General features: G+C 25.5%; 1 protein-coding gene across 1 annotated transcript in view; it reads left to right on the top strand.

The window, feature by feature from the left end:
* LOC117178963 (TRPL translocation defect protein 14) overlaps positions 1-14849 on the top strand; it is a 38607-nt gene that overhangs the window by 3489 nt on the left and 20269 nt on the right. The window contains exons 2-4 of the mRNA XM_033370556.1: positions 703-770; positions 1662-1699; positions 5511-5548. Coding sequence (XP_033226447.1) covers positions 703-770; positions 1662-1699; positions 5511-5548 — 144 coding nt within the window. The remainder of the gene's footprint in view (positions 1-702; positions 771-1661; positions 1700-5510; positions 5549-14849) is intronic.

Raw genomic sequence — 14849 nt, 5'->3', positions numbered from 1 at the left:
AAAATTTAATTATTTTGTTAAAAATGCAATTATTTCTTTGAAAATCCACTCCTTTCGCTTGAAGGTTCAATTGTTTGATTGATAATTTCATCTCTTTGGATACAAATAAAATTATTATTATGTTCAAATTTTAATTATTTTGTTAAAAATCCAACTATTTGGTTAAAAATACAATTGTTTTGTTAATTATTCATCCATATTGTTTGAAAGTTCAACTGTTTGTTTGATAGTTTCAACAATTTGGTAAAAAAATTATCTATATTGATGAAAATTTAATTATTTTGTTCAAAATTTAACTCTTGTTAAAAATATAACTATTTTATTAAAAATACACCTGTTTGGTAATTATTTGTTTTAAAATTCAACCATTTATTTACAAATTCTTTGTTTTAAATATAGAATTCAACTATCTGATTAAAAAATAAACAATTTGGTTAAAAATTAAATTATTTTGTTGAAAATTTGATTACTTAAAAAAACTGTTTTGTTGAATAATCTTTCTTGTTTGAAAATTAACGTTTTTGTTAAAATTATATTTGCAAAACAATTATTTTTACATGTTTAATTTCATATTTCCTAGGGCTAAAAATTGTTGTTTTTTATCAATTAGATTTGAAATTTTGAATTTATTGATGCCAATCATAAAGAAACTGCCATTTTTCTTAATAATAAAATTACCTTTAATTTTAAACTATTTTTTAGGGCCATGTGGAGGAAAGACGACCGGCCAAACTCGACTCTGCACTTTTTTCGAAAACTTGGGATGGAAGGTAGGCATCTTTTTACAAATAGAAAAATATCCTCCAAAGAAAAGAAAAATTGTACACAAGTATTCACTTTCTCTGCTGCGTTAGAGATCGTTTTTCAACGACTGTCGATTTACTCGAAAAAAAATTCGCATCTCCCAGTTTTCGGCTCCATTTCTAATATCGACCTTCAAAGTTCTCAAATTTTTCAATTTATTTATTAATATCTAGATAAAGTTGCCCCAATTCCCAATTTTTCTCTTCGAAATTGAAGGTCTAATCTTTCAATAAATCAATGATTGCCGAATGCATTTTCTTCAACTTAAATATACAAAGTAGAGCTTCTTACATAAAGCGAATTTAAAAGTAAAATTAAAATTTCAATGCACTCTTAAATATCTAAAGTGCTTTCCTCCCCCTCCCCCCCATCCCCCATTAAATCTCGACTATAAATTCTTAAAACGACTCGTGTAGTTTCCTATTTTCTGAAATTCTTTCTCTTGTCAGACGTGAAACGATACGACGTTGTATTTTTCAAGTACAAATCGCAAAACTCACTCAGAAAAAAGTAATCAAAACATGAAAATATTTTCAGAAGTCTGTAGTTTGAACTTGAATGTAAGGGAATTTTAATTAAATTATTTTCCTTTTTGTCAATCAGGCTCGTCTCAATTCATTTATGTTTGATGAATGATCAATCAAAGCCAAATTTTAATTATATCGGCCTGTCTGAATGAAAGGAATTAAATTTAATTAAGAATTAATTGCCTTTTTTCTGGGTGAGGTAAATTTGCTCGATTTTCCGCCTCAATGCGAGTACAAAAAAAAAAAAAATAAAGAAAAGAAAGTGGAGTGGTTTTGGGATTGTCATCTTCGTTGTGGATTCGATAGAGTGGTGGTTGTCTTCTTTTTCAGGTATTCCGTGTTCCCGAGACAGCGACCGTGCTGCTCAGGTATGCCACTATCACGCTAACAAATTTCGCATTTATTAGAGAGCATTGCATTTTTCAGACGTTTATTATCACGTCATTTTGGCCGACTAGGCATCTCATTTCTATCTCACACGAGCCTCAAATGCTCACCATCAAATTATTCTCAATTTTAACAAGACTCTCAATTTTCTTCATTTTATTCTACTTCTCAAGAATCTAAAATATCTAAAGCCTCTGAAACCATACGACAAATATTTTAAGCTTTGTTTTTTTTTATTCTTGTGAAAATTTAAAGTTTAATTATGCCTTGAATTTTATAACAGATTGAAAAAAAAAAACAAGATTCGTCAGGAAATATTGAAATCGAAACATTTTTATCAGTTAGTTTTTAAATTACTTTGTAGGGTGTCTATCGGACCGGGAATTTTTTTAAAGTGGTTTTATATATTTTATTACTCTAATTCTGAATCGGAAGAGGCAATTTTCTAAAAGAATTATAATTTTGAGTTTGAAACAGGTAATTTCAGTAAAGGAATTAAATTTCAACAACTGGGACAGGGCATTTTTATAAAGAATTATAATTTTAATTTTAAGTTCACTTTAGAAGATGAAAATTCGTTAAGAATTGCAATTTTTACTTTAGGAATTTTACAGGGATTTTTAAAAGTACATTTCTGTTTTATAAATCAGAAGTATAATTAATTAAACAAATTTCCGGTTCCATGTCGAAAATTATTATATATAATATATTTTATAACTTCCTTTTTCTCAATTTATAAATATATTATATTTTTAGTCTTTTTAAGTCTAATAGTTCAATTTTCGACCAAAAAACGAATTTTTAACCAAGAAAGATTTTTCAGTAAATAAAAATTTCGTTCAAAATGTGAAATTTTCCTGCCAAAAATTTTTTTTTTTTGGCTGTCAATAAGAAAAATTGTTTTGCGCAATGGGGTGAAAATTCGAGTTTTATAGACATGGCAGGAGCTAAAATTGTAGTATTTTCAAAAGAAATTCAATTTTTTATACGCATTTTCAATTTATATTCAAACATTTCTAAATATTTCTCGGAAGTGCAATTTGTTCTACTAGAAGAGAAAAATTATAATTTGACTTGGAACAAAAATATTCAGAATTTAAATCCTGATTTAGAAGGAGGGAATTAAAAAATAATAGTAAATTTGGTCAATAAATATAATTGTGATTTGGAACAGGGAATTTTGGAAATAAAATTCGTTTTGATCTGGTACAGGGAATTTTCTAAAAGAATTATAATTCCAATTTTGCACGCGGAATAAATAAATTAAATACAAAAAAATTATTTTTTCTTGGAACAGGTAACTTTTTTCACGAAAATGAAAAGTTTGAAAGTTCATTTAAATTCTGATTTATAAAAAAAATCCTTGGTCACTGTCAGATATTGAAAATTCCTTGTTCCAAATGAAAATTTAATTTGAATTTACAAATTGTTTTTTTTTGTAACTTTTATATCGTGATTTAGAAGAAGGGAATTTAAACAAAAATTAATGGAAAATTTTGTAAATAAATATAATTCCGATTTGGAACAGGGAATTTTGGAAAAAAATTTCATTTTGATCTGATACATGGAATTTTTGAAAAGAATTTTAATACAGAGTTTGCACGAGGAATAAATAAATAAAATATAAAAAATTCTTGGAATGGGTAATTTTCGCCATAGTACGGAAAATTTATTTAATTAATTTTATTTCTTATTTATAAAACAGAAATGTACTTTAAAAAATTCCTGTTTCCAGTCAGAATTCTTCGGATTTTGAAAATCTTTGTCACAAATTACAGTTTGTTTGAATTTACAATTTCTTTTATTTTTGAAAGTAAAAATTTGGAAGTACTTGAAAATCCCTCTTCCAAATTTTAGAAAAAGAGTTAATATATTTCTGAGTTGCATTAGTAAGTTTTATAAGTAAATATAATTATGACCTAGAACAGGGAATTTTTGCAAAAAATAAATTGTGACTGGGAATACGGAGTTTTGTAAAAGATTTCGATAAAAATAATAATTTTTTTCTTGGAACAGTTAATTTTTGTCATGGAATAGGAAATATGGGAAATTAATTTCAATTCTGATTTCTAAAAAGGAAATTTAGAGAAATAATCCCTGTTCCAAGTCAGAATTCTTCACATTTTTAGATCATCTTGTTTCAAATCAGAATTTGGTTGAATTAAAAAAAAAAATTTTTGCAAATAAAAATGTTAGAAAAAGAGAGTTACTATATTTCTCAAATACAATAGTAAATTTTCTAAATAAATATAATTCTCACCTAAAACAGGGAATTCTAGAGAAAAATTACATTGTGACTGACAATAGGAAATTTTCTAAAAGAATTCTAATTCTATGCTTGCCCGAGGAATTAATAAATAGAAAATAAAAAAATCCCATAAAAATAATAATTTTTTCTTGGAACAATTTGGTTGAATTTACAAATTTTTTGTTTGAAAGTAAATATTTTCCAGAATTTTAAATTTCTCTTTCAAATTTCAGAAAAAGGGATTTATAAACTATATTTCTAAATATTAACAGAAATTATTCTAAATAAATATAATTCTGACTTGTAAAAGGGAATTTTATAAAAAATTATAATTCTTTTACCAAATTCTTCGCTACAAATCAGAATGATATATATTTACAACCTTTTCGTTTAAAGTCTTTCAAATGTTTTGAACTCTTGTAAATTAATCGAGGGAAAACCAGAAACCGACCGAGAATTGTTAATCATTAATCAGGTAGACACCCTGATTTTTTATTTTGTTTTAAAAGAAACGTTACATAATTAATTGAGATAATTTATTTTATTGTTTTGTTATTAGCAATATCCTAAGGATGTTGAAAATAAGAAGAGAAACTATTGGTTATAATTTCTTTATTCATTTGATATTATTTTTGGATTTTTTTTTAATGTATGAAAGTCTCATGCAATAATTTATACTTTACTATTATTTTAAAAAGTTACATACTTTATTTTAAACTTTTTCATACTTTATTAGTTTATAATTTACTCTATTGAATGTTTTTGATGCACGAATCAATTGACAGTAAGGAACAAGTTAAAACTACTAAAGTTCTGTAAAAATTCTCCTTTGCTCACTACATTTTGTTGTTTAAAATGAATGTGTTTCTAAAAATATTAAAAAATAAAAATATTTTCAAAAATGAATTTCTAAAATTTGTTGATATCGTCTGAATTTAGTAGTGGTTAATCCTTCCGCAAGAAGTTGAATTTTCGAAAGAAATATTTATTTTTGACAGAAAATATAAATTATTTATTGAACATGAATGTTTGAAAACTGCATGTTTAGTCAATAAATATCAACCCATTTCATTTATCATTTTTCAATCTGTATTAACTGACGAGTCAAGCGTGATTACTAGATAAAATTAAAAACTTGTAATGTTCCATAGCCGCTTTTCTGGCTGCGATTTCAACTCTTTGGAAACACAGACTGTGTCTCTAAAAACAACCGGATATTAAAGGAGTGTTAAGTCACTCTTGACAATTGAGCAAATTAAAATGAACTAAAGTCACATAAAAATAGCTAAACTTGAAGTATGTAGTTGGAAATTAGCCGAGCCGCAAATTAGAGGCATTCCTAGAAAGTTGTATCTACATATGTATAGGTACTTTTGTATCTAAAACTGTTTAAATCTTGAGTAGAAGAATACCTTATGTTGCTTTGTTGGAGACACAATCTTTACGCATTTTTATATTTCTAGATTCTAGAAATTTAAGGTCAGTTATGGAAATATTTTGTCAGGCTTCAATCTCATCCTCCCTCTGCTTTTGTTCAATTTCAGTGGCGGCATCAAGTTTTCAGACCTGAACGCAGAAGAGGGTGAGTTGATTTTAAATAAAAATTATGCATTTGCTTTTCTATTTGCCAGAATTGCAAAATTACACAACAAAAGTTGTAATCATCATCGAAATTGAATGCTCAAACATTAACATTTACCTCAAGCTAGCAACAGTTTTTATACTTATCACATGTTCATGTGCTTGCTATTTGTTCTTAATTCCTTTGAAGACTTTACGATAAGGATGATTTATGACTACTTTTATATAAAGAAAAAACTATAATTAGTTTACATCATGCTTTTGTTACTTGGGGAAGGACTGAAAGTAAATGTATTTCAGAGAATATTCTATTGTAATAATATGAGCTTTTACGTTCAACTTGATACTAAATCGATTTGCATTGATGATAAGTACTGGAAAAAAAGAGTCCGTTTTATAACTGAGAACCGTAACAATCGAATTTCATTCATAAGAAGTCTATATTTTATGTAAAAAGAGACTCTAATAGTTTTAATCTTTATATATATATATAAAAAAATTATTATACCGGAATTCACACTCTTTCCTTGATTCCTCTTTTTTCAAAGAGCTTTCACCTTTCTCTCATTTTTTCGCTTAAATGCGAACTGAAACAGCACTCAATAAGAAAATAAAAACTATTTGTCGTTAAAATTTGATTATTTTTTATTGAAACGTCTACTATTATATTTTTTGTTACAAATTTTATTTCTTGGTTGAAAATTTTATTGTTTTGTTAAAAACTACATAATTTTGTTCAAAAGTCATCTTTTTTTTGTTTAAAATTCAACTCCTTTGTAGAAAATTCGCCATTTTGAGTTAAAAATACTACAATTTGGTTGATATATTTGCCTTTAATTTCTTTTGGTTAAAAATGCAACAGTTTGGTTGAAAATCGATTTTTTTTAAGATTCATTTGCTTTGTTAAACATTCATATTTTTTAAAATTTAATTCAACTTTGAATTAAACATTAATCTTTTTTGATAGAAATTTCCACTTTTTTGGTTGATAAGTTAACTGAAAATTATTCAGTTTTGGACGAGTATTAAACTATTTTCTAGAGTATATATAAGTAACTTTTTTTTGAAAATTCAAATTTTCCGGTTAAAAATTCCATCGGTTTTGTAGAAAATTCGTCTTTTGTGTTCAAAATTTCAAACGTTTGTTAAAAATTCAATTATGTCGTTGAAAATTCATCTATATATGTTGAAAATTAAACCTGGGTGAAAATTCTTATTTTTGGGTTTAAATTAAAGGGTTTTGTACCAAATTTGTCTTTTTGGTTTGAAAATTCAACTGTTTGGTTGAATTTTCGTCTGTCTTGAATCAAAAGTCTTTTTTGATTGAAAAATGAACTCTTTCGTTAAAAAGTTGCACTAATTGGCTAAAAATCCAACCTTTTTGATAAAAATTCGTCTCTTTCCTTTGCTTAAAAGTTTAACTGTTTGGTGGAAACTTAAACTATTTGGTTGAAAATTCATCTTTCTTGGTTGAAAATAATTTTTTGTTGAAAAATTCTATTTTCAATTTTGAAATTCGTAATTTTGATTTGAAATTTCAAAATTTTGTTAAAAATTCAACTATTTCGTAAAAAATGAACTTCTTTGTTGAAAATAGTCTCTTTTCCTTGAAAGAATAATAATAATAATTTTTTAAATTGAAAATTCAACTCTTTCTTTGGAAATTCATCTTTCTGTGTTGAAAATTAACTTTTGATGAAAATTCCAATTTTTTGTTGAAAAATGGAGTTTTGTAAAAAATTCTTCTTTTGGGCTTGAAAATTCATCTATTTGGTTGAATTTTTGTATGCCTTGAATGGAAAATATTTCTTGATTGAAAAATTAATTGTTTTGTTAAAAAGTTCAATTATTTGTATAAAAATCTAACTATTTAATAATGTTGTACTTTTTCTTGAATGTTTAAGTGTTTGAACTGTTTTTTTTTTTTTGAAAAACTATATCCTCTGATTAAAAATTCATCTGTTTCGTAGAAAAAATTTTTTTTGTCTGAAATTTAAATAGTTTCCTAAAAATTTAACTGTTTGGTTGTAAAATCCACTGTTTCGTTAAATATGAAATTTTGCATTGAAAGTTCAATTCTTTGGTTGAAAATTCGTCTTTTGGGATTGAGAATTCATCTCTTTAGGTAGAAAATAAAATTTGTTGGTTGAAAATTCAATAATTTTGGTAATAATACAATATATTTCGACTTTTGCTCTTTTAAATCTTTGAAATTGAAATACTTGACAATATTTTCGACTCAGAAGGCTTTGAGTTTCCATATTCTTAAAATATAAACAATTTGAATTGGACAGAAAACAAAAATTTCTTTCTAAATGTAAAGCAGTCTTGAAAAAACTTTCTAAAGGAAGAGAGCTTGCTGAAATTTGTTTTTAAAAAATAAGGAAGAATTCTTGGCAAGAATTCAAGAGTTTCACTCTTTCCTGACAATCGCTGGACTTGACTGGACGGAATTGACGAGCCTAGACTATTATAGCTGTTTGTTAGCTTTAAATTTAAAAAAAATTCCGTACTTATATTTATCCCAAGGAAATAAAGAATGGCTTCAAGCCAAACTGATCCAAGTTGTTTCTCATTGTCAGTGCCATAAACATTATGGCAGCTACGAATATTTCCGGTTCGCTGAACCTTCACCTCCAGACTAATCGAGTATGTAAAACATTCGGTTCTTTTTATTTGATATTCAATGCCACAATTATTTATCCATTTCCTTGAAATTAACCAGCTTTTTTTGATGGAGGAACGTTTTTTCCGGCCCTCAAAGTCGTTTGAGAGAGTGGGTTTTAACCGCACGGTATAAATTACAATTCAAGAGACCATAACGTCCTTATTTCTTTTAGCCGTTTTTTTATACTCTAAAGTTGTTTTTGTGTTATTTAAAAACTTTATATTGGCAACATAAAGACTTTACATTGTTACTTTGAGTCATAGCTTCGGATCAGAATAAAGAAATAAAAATTGATAACTTTTAAAGAAAATGTTCAAATTTCTATTATGCTTTTTTGAAGTTTTTAGATTTAAATGGTAATTTTGGGAATTTTTGAATTGCAAAAAATTTTTTAAACATATTCAATTATTTCATTTGTAGTTTTTCAATTGGAAACGTTTCAATAAAATAATTATTCCATTTTAAGGTTTCGGTCTCGAAAAATTCTTATTTTTGTTTCAATATTTGGTTCCACTAATTTTTTTTTATTGTAATTTATTGTATTTTCGGTTCAAAACGTATCTTTTTTGGTTAAAAATTGAAGTCTTTTTACAAAATTCAACAATTTTGTTAATAAGTCATTCTTTTTTATTTCGAATTCAACTGTTTTGAAAACGTCATTTGTGTTGAAAATTCCACTATTTTGGTAGAAAAGTAATACTTTTTATTAAAAAATGCAACATTCTGATTGAAAATCAATGAATGCAATTAAAACCTTTTTGGTTGAAATTCAACTACTTGGTTGAAAATTGAACTGCTTTTTTCATAATTAATTTTGTTTATTGTAGAGAATTTACGCTTCATGTTTTTTAGTTTTAAACTTCAAATGTTTGGTTAATAATATCAATTATTTGGTTGAATATTTATTTCAAAGTAAAAATTTTTCTCTTTTAGTCAGAAAATTATCTGTTAAAAACTCATGTATTTTATTGAAAGTTTTTCTTATAGGTAAACAAAATTAATCTATCATGGTTGAGGATTAAACTATTTTGTAGAAAATTATTTTGTTATTGGATTAAACTATTTTTCTTTTGACTAAAAATGTAACTGTCAATTTTTTAAATTCTTTTTTTTATTTGAAACTTTAAATGTTTGGTTGAAAATTAAGCTCTTTGGTTAAAATTCTTTTTCTTTGTTGAAAATTAATTTTGCAAATTGAAAATGATACCATTCCATTTTTGATTGAGAAATTGATATTTTTAAGAAAAACTGATTCTTTTTCAGATTAAAAATTGATATTTTTAATTATATTTTAATGATATTTGATATTTGATTAATGATATTTTTAATTAAAAAAGTAATCTTTCTTGGTTAAGTATTAAACTAATTTGTTGGAAATGTGTTTTTTGTTCTTAAATTCAACTGTTTTTCATTTAAAATCAAAATCTTTTTGGCTTGAAACATCACTATTACATTTTTCGTTAAGAATACATATTTTTGTTGTTGAAAATGTATTTACTTGGTTGAACTGCATTGTTCAAAATTCATTTTTTGTTCATCTATTTAATTTAAAATTATATATTTTTTCACTGAAAATTTAACTATGCCATGTTTGGCTGAAAAATTATGTTTTTGTTTAACAAATCATATATTTGGTTGAAAGTTAATTTTTTTTGGTAGGAAATTAATTTTCTTGCTTGAAAATTCATCTTTGAGGATTAAAAATTCAAGTATTTTGTGAAATTCGTCTTTTTGGATAGAAAATGATGTTTTTTTTTGTATAAAAGTTATCTTTCCTCATTGAAAATTCCTTTTCCTGGATTGAAAGTCAACTATTTTGTTGAAAACTAAACTCTTCGGGTGGAAAACTTAACTATCTTTTGAAAATATCCTCTTTATGGCTTGAAAATTTAACTGTTTGGTTGAAGTTTAATCTGATTTGTCTGGAAATTCCACCATTTGTTTGAAAATTAATCTGTGTAGGCTAAAAATTAAACTATTTTGTTGAGAATTTAATGAAATATTTAAAATTCGTAATTTTTGATTGAAAATTAATCGGTCGTTCTTTTAATTACTATTTTCATTAAAAATTAAACTGTTTTATTGAACATTTGACAATTTAGTTTTAATATTTGTTAATATGAATATGATTCGGCCGAGAACTGGAAGTATAATAATTTTAGGAGGATTTTGGTTATTATAGATTGCATAATTCAAAACTTGTGATTCTAATCCATGTCCTTGAGTACCAGCACGATGTAGGTTTCTGGTACGATGGAATAAAACTCCCTCGGTTGGCTTCTTCGTAATTTTCAATTTAAACTCTTATGTAGAGAAATTGCGATCAGAATTCGCTCTTTTCTTTTCGTTTCAGCGTTTTATATTTCTCTGATAGTGAGTAGGATTTATTGACGTAAGCGGAATTGTTATACGTGTAAATATGACACCGCGATCTCACGTTCAAGATACAAAAGGAAAAAAAATATAAGTTCATTTTTCTGATTTGTGTCTTTTATTACAAATGTGAAAGAATGTTAATCAAAACTGAATTAAAAAGACACTTTGAAAGATAAATTTGTATAAAATTCAAATCGTATTATTTTGATAAAAGTTAGTTTACTTAAACAATTGTGAAGTCTGACTAACTACCGGCAATAAATTCCGGTACATTTTTTAGATGCATCTTTAGGTGGTGATAAAATGGCAATTATTTAATGTAGCCAGTTGATCATTGCAAGAATTACGCGTGACAACTATTTGCTTATAAATTATTTGCAAGCATCTTGTTTGGAATGGTGCCAAATATAATTTTGACAAGAAACGTCGACCTGTTTTGCACGAGACAAAAACAAGTTTTGCTTGACCAATTTGCGACTAAATTTTCTTGTTTACAAATCGTCTTAAACTTATTTGTACAAAAAAAAAAAATCGACAAATTGAAGTTTAAATTAGTAGGATTGCGAGAAGGCAAGAAACTTGATTTGTTTAATGATTCAGAGCCAGTTCGCCAACGTAAATTGATTTAGATGAGTCTTATGACTGAAGCATTTTGATCCGTACCTTCTTGATGAAAGTTGACGCAAGAAAAAAGTTATGTAATAATTTTTGGCGACTTTCCAAAGGGGTGTTTTGTCACACGTCTCTAAAGTTTAAATTATGGACTCAAGTTACTGAGCCCAATATTGTGTTTTATTAGGAATTAATAGAAATATTTGATATTTCCTTTTTTTTATTCAGATCTTTGGCTGAAGCTCTAAACTTGATAATGAATTTTTGTAAAAAAGTAGAATCAAAATGATCTTTAGATTTATTTTAAGAGATATAATTAGTAATAATTAGTGAAATTTATTAGAAAGAATTAAATTTCCTTATTAAAGTCAGGTTGGCTCCTGAACCGAGAAATGACTAGGAATTTTACGAATTTTCAGATGATAAATCTACCCAATTACTTGAAATATCACACATTTAAAAAAATGTAATTTTCAGTTGTTAAAATTGTTCAATTATGAAGTAATTGAGTTTACAGTGTGTAATTGCACAAGCTTTTATCTACAAAATTTCCATTTTGGGTCTTAAATTTTAAACGCACATTTTAAATTTGAAAATTTTTTAATTACCGTTTTGAAGAATTAATCAATTAAAAATTAAAAGCGTTTAATTTAAAAAAATTTTGATTCCTTTTTTTTTCAATTGCTCAACTTTAAATATAAATTAATTAATGACTTTTAAAACTATACTATAGTTTGAGTTAAACTCTTTTATTCAATTTTAAATCCAATTAAAAATTTCTTTTAATCTCAAATATTTCATTTTTACCCCATTAAATTTGAGATTTTTAAATTTAAAAATAATAATTTTTTAATGTTAAGCAATGTTTTAATATTCATTTACAATGAGAAATTACAATCAAAATATTTAAAAAATAAAACAATTTGAAACTGAATGGTTTAAAGTAGCCTTGAATACTTAAAATTTCAGAGTGTTAAATTAAAACTTGGAACGTTGCAATTTTAATTTTTTCATTTAAAAAATGTTCAGTTCGTAAGTGAAAATGTTTAATTTTCATGTATAAATAGAAATTGAACTATTATTATTTTGTAACGACTTAAAATTGAAGTAATTCAACTTGAAAGGATTCAGATACAAAAAAGACGTTTGTATTTTACAATTCTAATTTTATAAGAAAGGTGAGAAATTTTGGTATTTAATTGTTTTCAAACCGGAAGAGGATGTTTTTGGTTTTTTCAATTTATTTAGTTAAGGGCGCTCAAATGTTGTACTTCTAACAATTTTACTGAGTTTTTTGCGAGGGAATTTTAGTTTTTAATTTAAGGAGGTATTTTTAATTATTTTTAATTTGATTAAATTATAATTTTAATTAAATTGAAGGAGGAATTTTTAATTTTAAATATTGTATGTATTGGATAATTTTCTATTTTTAACAGTTTTATTCAGTTGGAAGGGATGAAATTTTTATTATTTTTGTTCCCTAATTGAAAGAGGTTAATTTTTTATTCTAAACATTTTTATTAAGGGAATTTTTGTTCGGAAAAAATTTAAATTTTCTATTTTTTCTAAATTGGAAGAGAGACCTTTTTCATTTTTTAATTATTTTATGGAGTTTTTCTGAATTGGAAGAATTTATTTTTTTCTTTTTAACATTTGCATTGAGTTTAAGGGAAGAATTTTTTTTAAAAATTGTTTTCTGAATTGGAAGAGGATAATTTGATTTTGGTTTTCAATATTTTATGAATTAGGAAAAGGATAATATTTTATGTTTATCATTTTTATTGATTTGGAAAGGAGGAAAAATTCGGGTTTTAATTTTTTTTGAATTGGAAGAGACCCTTTTTTATTTTTATCATTTTTATTGAGTTTAAGGAAATAATTTTTCACATTAAATTTTTGTATGAATTTTGAGAGGGAAATTTTTAATATTTTCATTTAATTAAAAGGCAGGAAATTTTAGATTACAGTATTTTCCGAATTGTTAGAAGGATACTATTTTATTTTTTAAATTTTTAAAAGGATTGGAGGAGGCAAATTTGGTTTGTAACAGGACATTTTTTTTAAATTTGTATAGAGTTGGAAGGGACGAATTTTTTCTGAATTGGAAGAGGCCAATCTATTTTTTATTGGAAGAGGATAATTTTTTATTCCTAAAACTTGTATTCAGCTGGCAGAGGGACATTTTTTCTTTTTAGCATTTTTATTGAGTTAAAGAAAAGAACTTGTCAATTTTCAATATTTTTCTAAATCGATGGATGATTATTTTTAACACATTTTTATTGATTTGGAAGGGAGGAAATTTCGGTTTTCAATTTCTTCTGAATAGGAAAAGAGACATTTTTTTGTTTGAAATATTTCTATTGAGTTGAAAGAGAACATTTTTGTTTTTTTTTTAACTGGGAGCGGCTACTTTGTTTTTAACATTTTTATTGAGTTGAAATCTTTTATCAAATAATTTAACAGTTTCTTCGGAGTAAAATAAAAAATTCGCTAAATTTTCTTTGATACTTTTATCTTGAGTTGAAAATTTTTCCATATTGAGGAAAAGCTAAATGGGATTATTCTAAAGGCTAAAAGTACTAAAGTATCCTGGTGAAGTGGATCGATACAGTTCGATTCTACGCAGTTATAAGTTTTTATAAATGGAACATTAAAAAAACTTTGAAAAAATCTAATTTCTTACCCGGCTTAAAATTGAAGAGAGAAATATTATTTTAGAAAAATTGAAGTGTTTTCTATAATTTTCAAAATTTTATAATTTTTTTAGGTGTCTCAAAATTTACATACACTAGCATCATCAATACATTATCAGTTCATATTATTAGAATACATTATTAGTGAATTAAAAAAAAATTAATCTTATTAAAAAAAAAATTTAATACTTTTTTGTGGATTTGAATAGGATAATTATTTATAAAACATTTTTGCTGAAATGGAGAGGAGGAAATTTCGATTTCCTATTTTTCTGAATTGGAAAAGGGACATTTTTTGTTTTTAAGACTTTTGTCGAGTTAAAAGGAATAGCATTTTGATTTTAAAATTTTTTCTGAATTGGAAAATGGTGAATTTGTATACACAACATTTTTATTGAGTTGGAGGGAGGAAACTTCGATTTCCTATTTTTTCCGAATTGATTTTTTTAATTTTCAACCTTTTTATTGAGTTGGAAGAAAAGAGATTTTGGTTTTTCAGTATTTTAAGAATTTGAAAAGGATAATATTTCATTTCTACCAGTTTTATTGAGTTTGGAAGGGTTGAAATTGTGGTTAGATATTTTTTTCTGAATTGGAATAGGCCTTTTTTTCTTCGTAGCATTTTTATTTTAAACTTTTTTTTCTGTATTGAAAGAAGGTAAATTTTTATTCCCAGCATTTTTAATGAGTGTATTTAGATTTTCTATTTTTTCTGAATTGGAGAGGGACATATTTTTAAAAAGATCACCATACATTATTCGTGGATGTTTTCAGAATTTCTAATCAACGAGTTTTAGGTTTTCTCTTGAATTCCTTTGAATTTTTCTAAATTAATTTTAAAACCTACTAACTTCAATACAGTCTGTCAAGTTAAAGCGTGGGTGGCTTTACTCGCAGTCGGTAAGGTGTATCGACATGATTTTGGTGTCAAAATATTAAGAAGAGCTCCCTCT

This window comes from Belonocnema kinseyi, chromosome 8 (assembly GCF_010883055.1).
Source record: "Belonocnema kinseyi isolate 2016_QV_RU_SX_M_011 chromosome 8, B_treatae_v1, whole genome shotgun sequence".
Lineage (NCBI taxonomy): Eukaryota > Metazoa > Arthropoda > Insecta > Hymenoptera > Cynipidae > Belonocnema > Belonocnema kinseyi.
The sequence above is the reverse complement of the archived record's forward strand: the minus strand, read 5'-3'. Positions and strand labels throughout refer to the sequence as shown.